At 50.0% G+C, this 13,325-nt stretch overlaps 1 protein-coding gene across 1 annotated transcript in view; it reads left to right on the top strand.

Moving 5' to 3' along the window:
• Uroc1 (urocanate hydratase 1) overlaps nt 1–13,325 on the top strand; it is a 31,386-nt gene that overhangs the window by 3,560 nt on the left and 14,501 nt on the right. Inside the window, exons 2-14 of the mRNA XM_050160275.1 lie at nt 381–511; nt 1,448–1,541; nt 2,037–2,096; nt 2,374–2,502; nt 2,627–2,688; nt 7,292–7,358; nt 7,447–7,590; nt 8,607–8,695; nt 9,606–9,668; nt 9,921–10,100; nt 10,556–10,653; nt 11,181–11,253; nt 12,394–12,515. Coding sequence (XP_050016232.1) covers nt 381–511; nt 1,448–1,541; nt 2,037–2,096; nt 2,374–2,502; nt 2,627–2,688; nt 7,292–7,358; nt 7,447–7,590; nt 8,607–8,695; nt 9,606–9,668; nt 9,921–10,100; nt 10,556–10,653; nt 11,181–11,253; nt 12,394–12,515 — 1,312 coding nt within the window. The remainder of the gene's footprint in view (nt 1–380; nt 512–1,447; nt 1,542–2,036; nt 2,097–2,373; nt 2,503–2,626; nt 2,689–7,291; nt 7,359–7,446; nt 7,591–8,606; nt 8,696–9,605; nt 9,669–9,920; nt 10,101–10,555; nt 10,654–11,180; nt 11,254–12,393; nt 12,516–13,325) is intronic.

Here is a 13,325-nt window from a genome sequence, read left to right on the forward strand (position 1 = left end):
CACCTTGTAAAGCAACATGCAAGTTGGTGAATAAGAATGTGCACATGGTGAGTTCATTATAGTGGCTACCATATCAGCTATGTACACTGCCCAAGTCTGCCTGTCCCAGAATGCAGCCTCTGGACCATTTTCCAAGCTAGATGCCTCTCAAGGCTTACAGTGGCTTTCTGCTTTCATCCGCTGAGTCTGCAGCCCCAGAGGAAGATGGGACCAAAAAAGGAAAGCTGAAGGTCTGCCTTCCTTCATTAAAGGGGCCAGCGGCCAACAAGGAAGTAAAGCAGATGTTCTCAGAGTGGCTCAACCAGTTACTGAGTGGAGCAGAGGCAATCCAGGAGCCTCAGGGCCCTTAACCCACTACCTCTCACCCCTTTTCTCCCCAGCTGGCTCTGAGGAATGCCCTGCGCTACTTCCCACCTGATGTTCAGAAAATACTGGCCCAGGAGTTTGCCCAGGAGCTACAACAGTTTGGACACATCTACATGTACCGGTTCTGCCCCAACATTGAGATGAGGTGAGCACTTGTGGGCTTGGCTTCAAATAAGGCTGTGCAAAAGTCAGAAGCCTCAGGGAATCCATGGCTAAAGAGGAGGTCAGTCTGTCTGAGCTGGGACACCTACGGAGGTGGCACAGTGAGTTAACACCCTTGTGCAGAGAAAGTAGGTAGCGAGGTGTCTTTTGGGGGCACCAGGAGCTGCCTGGCCAGAGGATGGGGTCCTTGTCAGATAGGTCTCTGGCCTGCACCCCGTCCTGCATTCAGTCCTGTTGACTCTGGAGCATGAAGTCTCTCTGGGATACTGTGTCTTTGCTCTTCAGGGAAGAGCTGGTGAAAGTGGGATGGAGTGAGGAGCGGCTGTCAATGACTTCAAGTCTGCCATGCTCTCTGCTGATGTTCTTGCACTGTGGCATGCACAGCATCATGGGAAGTCTTGTGAAGGGACAGAATGCTGGGCCTCACTGGACCGAAAACTCAGCAGCCCTGAAGCAGAGCTGAGAATCTGCATCTTGGATGCTGCAGCTGGTGTCATAGAGAACCATCGTTCTGAACGTGCCAGAATCCAGGCTTGCTCTAAATGGCCCAGGGAGTCTCGTGTCCCCCATGAGAGATGAGCCACTGCCCTTCTCCACCTCTGCACCCTCTGCCACCTGCCATGGACTTGCTGCCCAGGAGTGTCTGATGAGCGAACAAAAGAACAAATGACTGGATGCCCGCAGGTTGAGGGCTCTGGGAAGCAGCCATCAGCTTATTTTGTAGTCAGATTCCTCCCAGGCTTGAAGTAGAAAGGGACAGTGACTGGAGGGGACTGGACTTCCTGCTCTGAGCATGCAGGAACTCAAGTCCCCTAGCGCCTGGTGACCCTGCTGCTCCCCTTGCCCTGTGCTTTACCTGACTTCTCTCAGGAAGGCCTGGGGGGTCCCTTGTTTCCTGATGTGGGACTTCCCCTTGCAGGGCCTACCCAATCGATCAGTACCCATGCCGGACACAGGCAGCGGCAGCCATCATGCACATGATCATGAACAATCTGGACCCCGCCGTGGCCCAGGTAATGACAGGGGAACGGAGGCCAGCATAGTCCAGAGAAAAGTGCCCTGAGATCCCGAGTACTGCTAGTACGCCTTTAATGCACTTACAAAGCTGGCACAAGGCAGTCCCTGGACCATTCTCTGTAACTGTGGGGCAAAATCAAAAGCAGGAAACCAATATAAAATAACAATGTATTTATATAAATGCACCTATAATTTTACGTTTCTAATGGCCACCCCAAACCAAAAAGATTTAATAATAGTTTAACATAGTATATCTTAACATTATTAATGAGATCCCTCATGTTCCCCCTTTTACACGGAATCTTGACATGGAGGATGTATGTCACTTGGTCAGCCATGCTCACTAGCCCACATGGCTGGTAGATGCTATGGGCCTCTTCAGGCTTCTTGCCTTGCTGCTACGTCATTGCCTCTTTGAGTACAGCTGCAGGTAGGGGTCCTGCTCCTCTCTGTCCACAGCCCCATCTCAGATGATGCCACATCTTCTCCAGTTTCCACAGGAGCTGGTGACCTATGGAGGAAACGGGCAGGTGTTCAGCAACTGGGCTCAGGTACGGTGGTCTGGAAGGAACTGAGTGGCCCATGGCTCTACTTGATGCCTGATGCTTCAGCACTGGCAATCGCCTGGAGATGCTTCACTTTAAGACGGGGTAGAGTGGTGTTATGGGAGGTACCAGGAGACCCTGGAGGTTAAGGAGGATCTAGGCCAACAAAGCCACTAGGATGGATCAGCTGAGACCTGTAGGAATCCCTGGGTCTGGGTGTAGGGTATGGGGTACATGCGGGTGCCAGTTCCCTTAGAGTCCTTCATGTGCACTGTCCATCCAGTTCTGGCTGACCATGTCCTACTTGTCGAAGATGACTGAGGAACAGACTCTGGTCATGTACAGTGGACACCCGCTGGGCCTCTTCCCCAGCAGCCCTGGTGCCCCACGATTGGTCATCACCAACGGGATGGTGAGTCTGAGGCAGCAGGCACGGTGCCTACCCAGAGCCGGGCTTGGGAAAGGGGATGCTGTGGCTGAGGAGGAGATCCAGGCTGCCCTGCACCACTCACACGTGGTCCCTTCCTTTCTGCTAGGTCATTCCGAACTACTCCTCCAGGACAGAGTATGAGAAGCTGTTTGCCCTGGGGGTGACCATGTAAGTCGCAGTGTCAGCTCACAGCTATGCTGTCTGCTTTAGCTGCGTTTCCGAGAAGACAGCATGACTGTGTTAAGCCTGATTTCAGGGAATGCTTACTACACTGGGAAAAATCATTTCATTCTCACACCGCTGCACGCTGGTGGCTTTGTGTAAATGCTTACTGTTTTCTATAGACACATAACCAAAGAAATATGCAATTTTTGATTCCATTGTTTCAAAGATTTTATTATGAGTAATCCTAGACATACAAGAAATTGGCCCACAAATAAAAACAACATACAGCTGGTTCAAGGAAGACACACAAACACTTGCCCAGTTCTGTACTTTAAGCAGCTCAGAGAACTTCTGTATGGTTAGAATAAGGTGATTTTTATTAATGAGAAAGAAAAAGTGAAACAATTATCAGGGAATGCTGGCATATGCCTTCAATCCCAGCCTTCACAAAGGCAGATGGATCTCTGTGAGTTCAAGGCCACCATCATCTACAATAACAAGTTCCAGGACAGCCAGAGCTACATAATAGAGAAACCCTATGTCTAAATAAGCAATCCAAAAAAAGTACAACTTCTTGCTTTAGCATGTCTGCTTATCTGCCCCTTGATCCATCCATCCATTCAACTTGGCTTTGGATGAACTCAAAAGTCCATTGCAGATATGGCTGACTGGGATTTGATCTTTGTTTTGGGTCTCTTTCTTTTCCTTTTGAAAGTGATAGCTATATGTACAGCCAACCAGCTGCTAATTGGAAATGTTTGTAATCAAATTCCACATTAACCAGATGCAGGCATTTTCTTGCTGTTGTTCTCTGAACAAGTGTGGTTACCATAGCCTCCTACACAACACTTGCATGACGTGAACTATACAGGTTCTGTGCAGATAGATGTGGGCTGTTTGACACACAGGATGTAAGTGTCAGAGGACTTAGGAGTCTGCTGGGGGGGGTGTCTTGGAGCCTGCCCCTCGAAAGGATTCTGATGGATGATTCTCCCACAAGACACACTCATCCCTGTGCCCCGTGGAATGTGCTCTGACAAACCATGCAACGATGTGACCCACCAGGTACAGGACCCTATCACCAACCTGAAGAGTTTCCTGGACCCTGACAGGGGATGAAAGCTTTTGGTGTTCTGTAAAGCTAACCCAGGCTCTGCCTCTAGAGGTTTCATCAAATGTCACAGGAGGAATTGCTCTGAGTAAGGAAAGGCTGTCCCACATGGGTCCCCAGGGGAGCGTGTTTCCTGTATCTCCAAACATCCTTCGTGCCCATAGACTCTGGGCTAGGGGTCAAGACCATCGCAGTAGTCTCTGTACTTTGCCTTTTCCCATTGACAATACAGCATGGAGTCTGTTTGCAGAGCACAAACTTGGCAATTCACTCTCTTCTGTGGTAGTCAGAGGCACCGTGACCCTTAATGCAAGGCTTTCAGTCTTTAGCACAGCACAGAGGGTGCTTCTGGGATCATCACTCAGGGAAACACCACAAAAAATGAAATCTGCAGAATTCAGAATGGGGAGCCAATGACTTAGCCTCCAGGTGACAGTCCATAGTGTAACTAAAGCAAAGGACAGCCCACCACCACCACCACCACCACCACCACCAACACCACCAACACCATCACCATCAATGTACCCTGGATTTACCAATCTCCTGAAACAGATCCCTTTAGTAGAGGAAAAACAGGTCCTCAGAAAACAAATCACTCTGCTGCTGGCTATAACCCGCCTCTGAGTCTTGCTCATGGTATTAGGCCTGGAAACATTTTCTGCTCCAGTGTAAGCAGCCTCAGGTCAGAGGGCTGAGGGAGCACATCCTGGCCCACCATTCCCTCACCATGGCCTTGGAATTGTCCCCACAGTTCTAATTCATAGGTGGTGACTAAAGTCCAAAAATGGCAGAGCTAAAAATGTCAGCGCTTGTCTGCCTGTGGTGCTGAGGGATTGCTACATGGAGATGTGGGGACACGGACTGCAAAAGAATAGAAATCAGGCCTGGTGGCGCATGCCTATCACACCATCCCCTTGGAAGACTGATGCAGGGGGATCCTAAGGCCTAGCTGGGATACAGTTTGAGTTCAAAGATAGCCTGGGCTAGTTTTTTTTCCCCTCACTTATGAAAAAAATATGTTTTTCAAAGAAAAGCTGGGGCTATAGCTCCGTGGTAGAGCTCTTGCCTAGCATGCATGAGGCCCTGGGTTCAATCCTCAGTGCAGAGAAAAGGTGGGAACTGCAGCAGAGATGGGGCATGGTTACTGTGTAAGGAGACTGAGACGTGGAGACCAAAAGCTTCCTGCCAGGAGAGTGGCACAGGTAAACACGCAGGCAGATCCATGTGCTTCCCACGGGGAAGGATGGGGGAGCAGGCTTAGGCTGTTGGTTGAAGTGTCGGCAGAGGGGTCTGTCACAGTGGACTGTGTGAGACTATCAAATGACAGGAACGATCTGCAGGACTGGGATATTCACATAATGCAAGAGCTCCTTAGAGAGCTGACCCCAGGGGCTCATAGCGAGTTTCACCATCTTTAGATGACGTCTTTTTTTTGCCAACATGGTCTTCTTGTGTTTGCAATACTTATGCAGTCTTTTGAAAGAAGGGACAAGGCATCTTTTTCGTTTGCTTATCTTTTTGAGACAGTGTCTTGCTAGAAGCAAGAATTCATGATCTTTCTGCCTCAGACTTCTGAGTCCTGAGACTACAGGTGTGTGCCATGCTTCAATATCTCCATTTTTAGAAGAGAAAACAAAGGTTCTGGATGGTCAGATGTATTATGTGGTTGTGTGGTAGACCTGATATTCATTCATAGGCTTGTGACAACGCAGCCTCCAATCAGAGGAGAGAAGGGACTGGAGAAAGCCACTGACAGGTCCAGGTCCTAATAAACTTGGCATTGAAAAACAAGCAGCAGAGAGACCTTGAGAGACTCCTAGTCTTCAGCAAAGAGTGCAACTAAGCTAGCAGCAAATGCTTCTGTACCCATTAAACTACCCAAAACAGTGTTCGCTAACTATCCAGCAATGGCAATGGCCACACTCAGGCAGTACTGGTGATATCACTGGAAATTCGATGGCATATGTTAATATTAGAAATATCTGTGTCAGATAACCTCGCAGCCTTCTGGCTTGCTTGCTGCCCTGTGGACACAGCCCACAGATGGAGGGAGGTCACAAAAGGTCACACCACTATAACTATTCATTCATTGACATAAAAAATCAGAGCTGACAGGCTTCCCGGAAGGGCGGAGAGAACCATGGCTCTGAATGCCATCTGCTGTGAAGCCGTGACCAGTAATCCCTGTGCTGACGTGGAAAGAACCCCAGGGCAGGCTGTGGGGGACACGGTACTAAAGCAACCCCTTCGGAATGGCGCCCAGACTCACTCAAACAAGAACCATCCTCTCTCAGGATGCCAGCTGTGGATCTGGTGTGTAAGCGTAAGGATTCTCACAGGCATGTGTTCACTGCTATGACCTCGCCATGTGTCCAGTGCCAAGATTAAGCTCCCATTTGAAGACGCCTCACAGTTAAGCCTAATGGATGTCACCCGAATGGAATCTTGCGGAACATGTTTTCCTATGTCCGACACCTTCACTGGGTCACGTGTGCCAGGGACACATCATATCCTCCTTTCTCATCCAGTTCTTACATCACAGTTCATTGTCTCCCCTACTCCACGTGTGGGCATTTCAATGGCGTCAGATACTGGCCACTGCTGATAAATTTTCTGTGAATGCCTTTGTGAGAGACTAAGTAGACACTAGCATGTAGTACGGGCCTGCTGGGCCATGCTCAGTCTTGCTCTGCCTAGCCCAATCATCCCCATGCTGATTTTTTAAAGTTAATTGTATGACAGATTTTAGAAGAATAAAACATGGCTGGAAAATACCGGTAGGTAGGAGGGGACAGGAGACTCTAGCTTATTATATCCTTACCTTTTTATTTTTACTTTAACTTTTTAAATTTTTTGGTTAGAGCACAGAGAAATGGGTTTCACTGTGACATTTTTATACATGTATGTCCTTTTAGTGATTTTCTTAAGTTTTGTTTTTATTTTACATGTGTGAACGTTTGTCTATATGTCTGTGCACCACATGAATGCAATGCCCATGGAGGCAAGAAGAGGGTGTTCAATCCCCTGGAACTGGAACTTTGTACAACTGTGAACTGCTATGTGGGTGCTGGGAACCAAACCTGGGTCCTCTGCAAGAACAACCAGTGCCCCTAACCACTGAGCTTTCTCTCCAGTCCCATTTTAGATATTTCTTACTCATCTTCCTGACTTATTCCCTGATGTCTCTCCCTCTTGTCAGTCCCCTTTACTCCCTACGCAGTCCCCCTCCTGCTTCCGTGACACAGGCATTCTTGTTTCTTCCCTTTCAGATCTCCTCCCCCTCATAGTCTCCTTTCTACTTTTCACACACACACACACACACACACTACATAAAAGAGAGAATATGGGATGTTTGTCTTTCTGACTGACTCTGGCTTATTCTGGTTAACATAATGATCTCTAGTTCTTCCACTTGTTATAACAGAGGAGAACACAGGAGAACCTTTGAGGTTGAGCCTAAAGTTCCTAAGCGCCGCCCTTTTCTTCCCTGCTCAGGTACGGCCAGATGACAGCGGGCAGCTACTGCTACATTGGTCCCCAGGGAATCGTCCATGGCACTGTGGTGAGAGATGGGCACACATGAGTGGCAGGTCCCCGCAGGTGGATCTGCCAGGAGGGGACAATAAGCACCCTGCCTCCGCTGCCTACAGCTCACTGTGCTGAACGCTGGTCGGCGGTACCTGGGCCTCGAGGACTTGGCCGGGAAGGTCTTCGTCACCTCCGGGCTCGGCGGGATGAGTGGGGCTCAAGCCAAGGCTGCAGCCATTGTTGGATGCATTGGGGTGATAGCAGAGGTAAGCTGGGGAGCTTCTGCCTGTCCCTCAGAACTCCCGACTCGTTCATACATCCTCCCTCTCCCTTTCCTTCTATCTCTTCCTTCTCTGCCATCCACACCTTTCCTCTCTTCCCACACTCCACTCCATTCTTGATTTCTCCCACCAAACCCCATCACTTCCTCCACAAAGCCTTATGCTACCTCTCTGGTCAGGTCCTTATGGCAACAGATGGGCTCTGCTTGCACAGTGCCCACCACCCTCCATTTTCTATGCCCACTAACTTCCAACCCATGAAGCTTTAACCATGTGTGTACAGCCATTGCTTCCAGTGTCCCTTCTAGATGAAGAACCTAGATGAAAGAATAAATATTCGTGAATTATATTAGTATAGAGCGCCCCTCCCCCAGCTTTAGCAGTTGGCACTGGATGGAGGAGGAAGACAAGCTGCTCCTTCACAGGGGTGTGCACAGGGGGCTTGTGGCTCTCACATCTGTTTGGAAGATGCCAAGGTCAAGGAGGGAAGTAGGGAGCAGCAGAGGGAGGAACCTTGAGTTAAGTCTTGGGGACACACCGTGAAATTTAGCTTAGTTGACACTACCTGTGTCGTGCTTGTCTGAGCTTTGCTAGGACTGTGTTGGGCTGTGGGTAACATGGCAACTGTAGCAGCTTAGGTGAGTGAGAGTTATTTTTCTCATGTTACTGACAATGTTGGTATTGGTTCAGCAACTCAATGATATCAGTGCTAGCTCCTCTAGATTCTCCTGGGCTTCTCTCATGGAGATAAAAATCTCTGCACTAGCCAGTCAGGCCATCCACATTCAAAACATGAATGAGAAATGAGAAGAGCTATGTCCGCTCTAGCTGTCTATCTCAGCAGGAAAGTCGTGTCTCACGGAAGCTCCGTCTCCTTTACCCATTGGCTGTAGTGACAGCTCTGAGGCTGCATCATGAAAGTGGGGTGGGGTGCATGGGGTGCTCATGAGATTGTTCAGGGGAGTTGTAATGGGTGCCCTATATGTATATTGTGACCTCAGGTTGACAAAGCTGCACTTGTAAAACGTCACCGGCAAGGCTGGCTGATGGAGGTGACTGACAGCTTGGACCATTGCATTGTGAGACTCAGGTGAGACTCAGGTACAGTCAGATGCATGGGACTCAGAGCACTTGAACCCGGGCATTGGAAGCAGGGGAGAAAGTGTGGCTAGGGCCGTTCAGTGCCTGGTGTCTGGCCACAGGTGCCATCTAGAGGTTCCACTGTGAAGCATCATGGGAGAGGTCTCGGGAGAGTTCCTTTCCCAGGGATTATTGCAGCTGGCTTGTGGGCAGCCATGGGGCTCTGAACTTGAGACTCTCTCACACTTCCCTCCCTAATACTGGAATTGCAGGTGTGTGTTGCCATGCCTGATTTAATTATATTCATCCTCTTTTCTATTTCTATTTCTATTTCTCCAAATAATTTTGTAATCATCATTAGTAAGTCCTACCACTTCCATGCCCCACCCCATAAGATGAAGAGCCGGTTAGGGTTGAGATACCTGTTTCCCAGTAACCGCTGCAGCTCAGCTCAAGCAACTGGGACATTCCAGCCTGCACTTTTCCTTTTCTTGTATCATGGGATATGAGAGGACATACCTCACCCTAGCACATGCCTCCAGGTCTACACTCATTCAGGTCCAAACCCACACAGGACCATGCAGCCCCACATGTACACAGACTCATACTCATACAGAGGCCTGCAATTGCACACAGGCCCATACTTACACTCATACACATGCCCATAGTCAACATTGGCCCATAGTCACAAAGGCTCACACACATGCACAGGTCTCCAGTGACACACAGCTCCACACACTCACACACACTCACAGTCCCACTCTCTCACACAAGGCCACGTTCACACATAGGCCCTAGGTGGCCTCCTATGTCTGCCACATTTGGCCGGCATTGCACTTCCTGTTTGGAGGCAGAGCAGCTCCATCCAGGGCAGCTGAGCACAGATGTGGGTTGTCTGTTCTGCTCTTTTGTCCTTCTAGGGAAGCAAGGAAAAAGAAGGAGGTGCTCAGCCTTGGCTACCATGGCAACGTGGTGGATCTTTGGTAAGTGGTACCTTGGGGATGCTACTAAGTGTTTCCAAGCCACAAGCTCTGAACCTCAGCTCTGTCCTTCCTGGGAAGGCCATCATCCTCATCCAGACCCGCATAGGCTTTCTGCCCATGCACTTTGCAAAGGAGAAAAAAGACACTCCCTGCGGGGTGTGTAGTGGAGATGTGGGCTGCAGTTTCTGCTGGCTGGCCCTCCTCCCACCCATGCCTGCAGGCCCTGCTCTGACCACCCTAACGCTTCCCCAGGGAGCGCCTGGTCCATGAACTGGACACCACAGGGGAGCTCTTGGTGGATCTGGGGTCAGACCAGACTTCCTGTCACAACCCTTTCAATGGCGGCTACTACCCTGTGCAGCTCAGCTTCTCAGAGGCCCAGAGCCTCATGTCCTCCAACCCAGCTGCCTTCAAGCACCTGGTGCAGGAAAGGTGGGTGGCAGGAAGGGATGCTCAGGGCAGGACAGCAGAACCTACAGGATCCTAACCTTTCTGAGCCTTGGCTTCAGGGGGGATCGTGGGCACATTACTTTGGGGGGATGATGGGACAAACTGAATTGATATTTGTCAGATTCCTAGGGCAGCTTACATGTCTGTGCTGGGTACACACTGGGATACCCACAGTACCTTTGTCTGGCACATTGGACCCAGGGTTCCAATGAAGAATGCTGGTTTGGGGGGACACTACAAAACAGGGGGTGTTGAGGGGTTTGTGGTTTTGACTAGACACAGGAATCAGTGTCACTGGGAGCAGTTACAGTGAACTAGGGGAGGCTGGTTCGCACGGAGACCTTCTGGCACTGGGCTTAGAAGGCCTTGGGAAGCTTGATGGGGTGGGGCTGCAGAGCTGGAGGACAAGCTGGGGGCTAATCACCTGTTTGTTACAGCCTGAGGAGGCATGTCTCGGCCATCAACAGGTTGGCCAAGGAGAAGTTCTTCTTTTGGGACTATGGTAATGCCTTTCTCTTGGAGGCTCAGAGAGCAGGTAGGCAGAAGGGGAAGCTGGACAAGTAGTATCTGGGGCCTGTGTGAGCATACCTGTGTGCGCATATCTGTGAGCATACATACCTGTGTGAGCATACCTGTGTGAGTATACCTGGGTAAACTCTTCTCCTCGTTCCATACCCATAGCTCAGCCACATGGTCATCCTTCTTGAAGCTGGCCCTGTCAGGCAGTCAGGCTTCTCTGGGCCTCAACTTCTCACATTTTAAAAATATAAAAGGCCCAGAGTCCTTCCAGGCCTATTTTCAAAGCTATTTGCAGGGCCACTTGTAGACCTAGTGGGACAGGGTCCTCTGGGGCCGACACTGAGTCTGTGGGCCAATACATCCATACCCTACACCTAGACCACACGGATGTCAGTATACAATCCAGGGCTGCACTCTGCTTGTCGCCTCTTATTTTGCCTAAGGAAAAATCTTGAGATTCTGTTCCCAGACTTTCCCAGGTCCCCTTGTTTAAGTCACTGTCTGGGTGGTCATGGGTGCTCACATAGATGGGTGACTCTAAAGGAGCAGATGTCCAGAAGAAAGGAGCCAACAAGACGGAGTTCCGCTACCCCTCCTATGTCCAGCACATTATGGGGTGAGTAATGAAGGTTCTGTTTTGGGGTGTCTAGTACCTTTTCTGATCCTCTCCAGACTTAGGACCTGGTCATTCCAACTGAAAGGGCCTCTAACACTGATCACCACAGGGCTGTGTGCTGAGACCTCACCCAGCTGGGAAGTAACCAAACAGTGGTCACAGCATTTCCACATAACACACAAGTGCAGAAGGGGCTTCGTCAGAGCCTCAGTGAGAAGACAGGAAACTGAGGGGCCTGACAGCCACGGTCACGCCCTGTGCACACCATCCTGCCATGTATCCACTCATTTTCCTAAGTTATGTGGCCAGGAAGCCAGGACGATGATTCAGTCCTGAAGCACAAAACCCCCAGTGGCTTGAAGGTCTTGCTCCATCTGGTTGTTCAAGGCAGGTCTGAGAAGGACCAGCAGCCCAAGAGAAATAGGGAAGTAAGGGACCCAGCAGGAAGCAGGGCTAAGGTAGACCAATCAAGGAGGGTGGACTTTTAGACTCACAGGTCTGTGTGCACAAAGGGAGCCAGAGAAGAATGTAAGACATCTCAGAATGGAGTCCAGAGAGGCAGAAGTTGTCTTCCGAGCTATACTACTGTGGGTGGAAACAGAACCACGGGTGGGCTAGGACACAGGGGTCCAGAGTGACTGGGTTTTCCTCAGAGAAGCAGGAAAGATAGCAGGGATGTACTCAGCCGTGCTTGACCAGTATGGAGTTAGTATGGCCCAAGGTTATAGCATCCCTCTGCCCCACTTCAACTGCCACAGAAGCTGAGTCACCACGGAAGGCCAGGCCAGGTCAACACATTCACCCACTTTTCTCAACTATTTACTTTAGATGCTTGGTCTTCATGTAGTCTTTCTAAGAGCAGTTCGAGAAAACGTCTATCTGTCTTTGTTCCATTTCCCATCTCCAGTCGCTGGAGAAGTGAAGTGGTACAAGTTAAGAGATGGGAGCAGAGTCCAAGGAGGAGGCAGAGGAGCAAGGATGTCCTCATTGCTAAGACGTATTCCTTAGAAGCCAACTGTTTTGAGTTCATTCTGCTTGCTGCCCAGCTCCCTTAGGCATGCCTACACGCCGCTCCCTAGCTCAGCAAGAAGGTGCAGGCAGCCCAGGAGGTTGTGGCTAAAAAGACATTTGTCCTTGCAGAGACATATTCTCCCAGGGCTTTGGGCCCTTCCGCTGGGTATGCACATCAGGGGACCCTCAGGATCTGGCTGTCACTGATCATCTGGCCACATCTGTGCTGGAGAAAGCCATTGCTGACGGAGGTGATACTTCTGGGTGGGTGGTACTCGAGTGGTTGGTCTCCCAAATTCCCTACTTCTGTAGGACAACTTGTGGCTAGTGTCATGTTCTGCATGAATCTCGGGACCACAGGTTACTGCACAAGGGGACCTCAAGCACTTTTAGACTTTCCTCTCTCAAAGATGCTCAGAGCATGAAGCCCATCCATGTATCAGGCTCTGCTCCTCCCCCCAGCCCTGTGCTCACCTCTGCCTCTGCCTCTGTCTCTGCTGGTTGCAAGGCACAAGGAACTTTAAGTCAGTCAGTTGTCTGTCACTATCTGTCAAACACCTGAGTGAGACAACCTCCTTAAATTGGGGAGGTTTTCTTTTGGTTCTTGGCTTCAAAGACTTCAACGGTGGTCAAATGGTACCATTATTTTGGACTGGAACACCCCAGGAGCCTAAGGGAAAAATAACGCCAACTTCTTCTCTAAGGCTACACCCCCAATGATCTCACTTCCTCCCTTTTCTTAAAGGTCCCATCATTCTCCAATGGTGACACATGCTGGCAACTGGACCCACAATCCCTGGGGTTCGCCGGATATTGATAACTTGCTGACTTCTCTGACCCAGCTGCTCTCCTGCAGGCCCCATGCTCCATGCATGGGGGAGGGAAGCACTTGAGCACTGGCCTTGTTTGATGCATTTCAGGAGAAACTCCTCATTCACTTCAGCTGCCTTTTGTGAGCATGTCACCCCCACGCCAGGGCCTGTTGTCATCCACCTAATGCTCAACTTCTCTGAGCACTGGACCCCTGAGCTCATCTTGATCATAGATGCAGAGGTTTTGCT

The sequence above is a fragment of the Alexandromys fortis genome, unplaced genomic scaffold, assembly GCF_014885135.2.
Source record: "Alexandromys fortis isolate MF-2015 unplaced genomic scaffold, M_Fortis_MF-2015_v1.1 scaffold_111, whole genome shotgun sequence".
Lineage (NCBI taxonomy): Eukaryota > Metazoa > Chordata > Mammalia > Rodentia > Cricetidae > Alexandromys > Alexandromys fortis.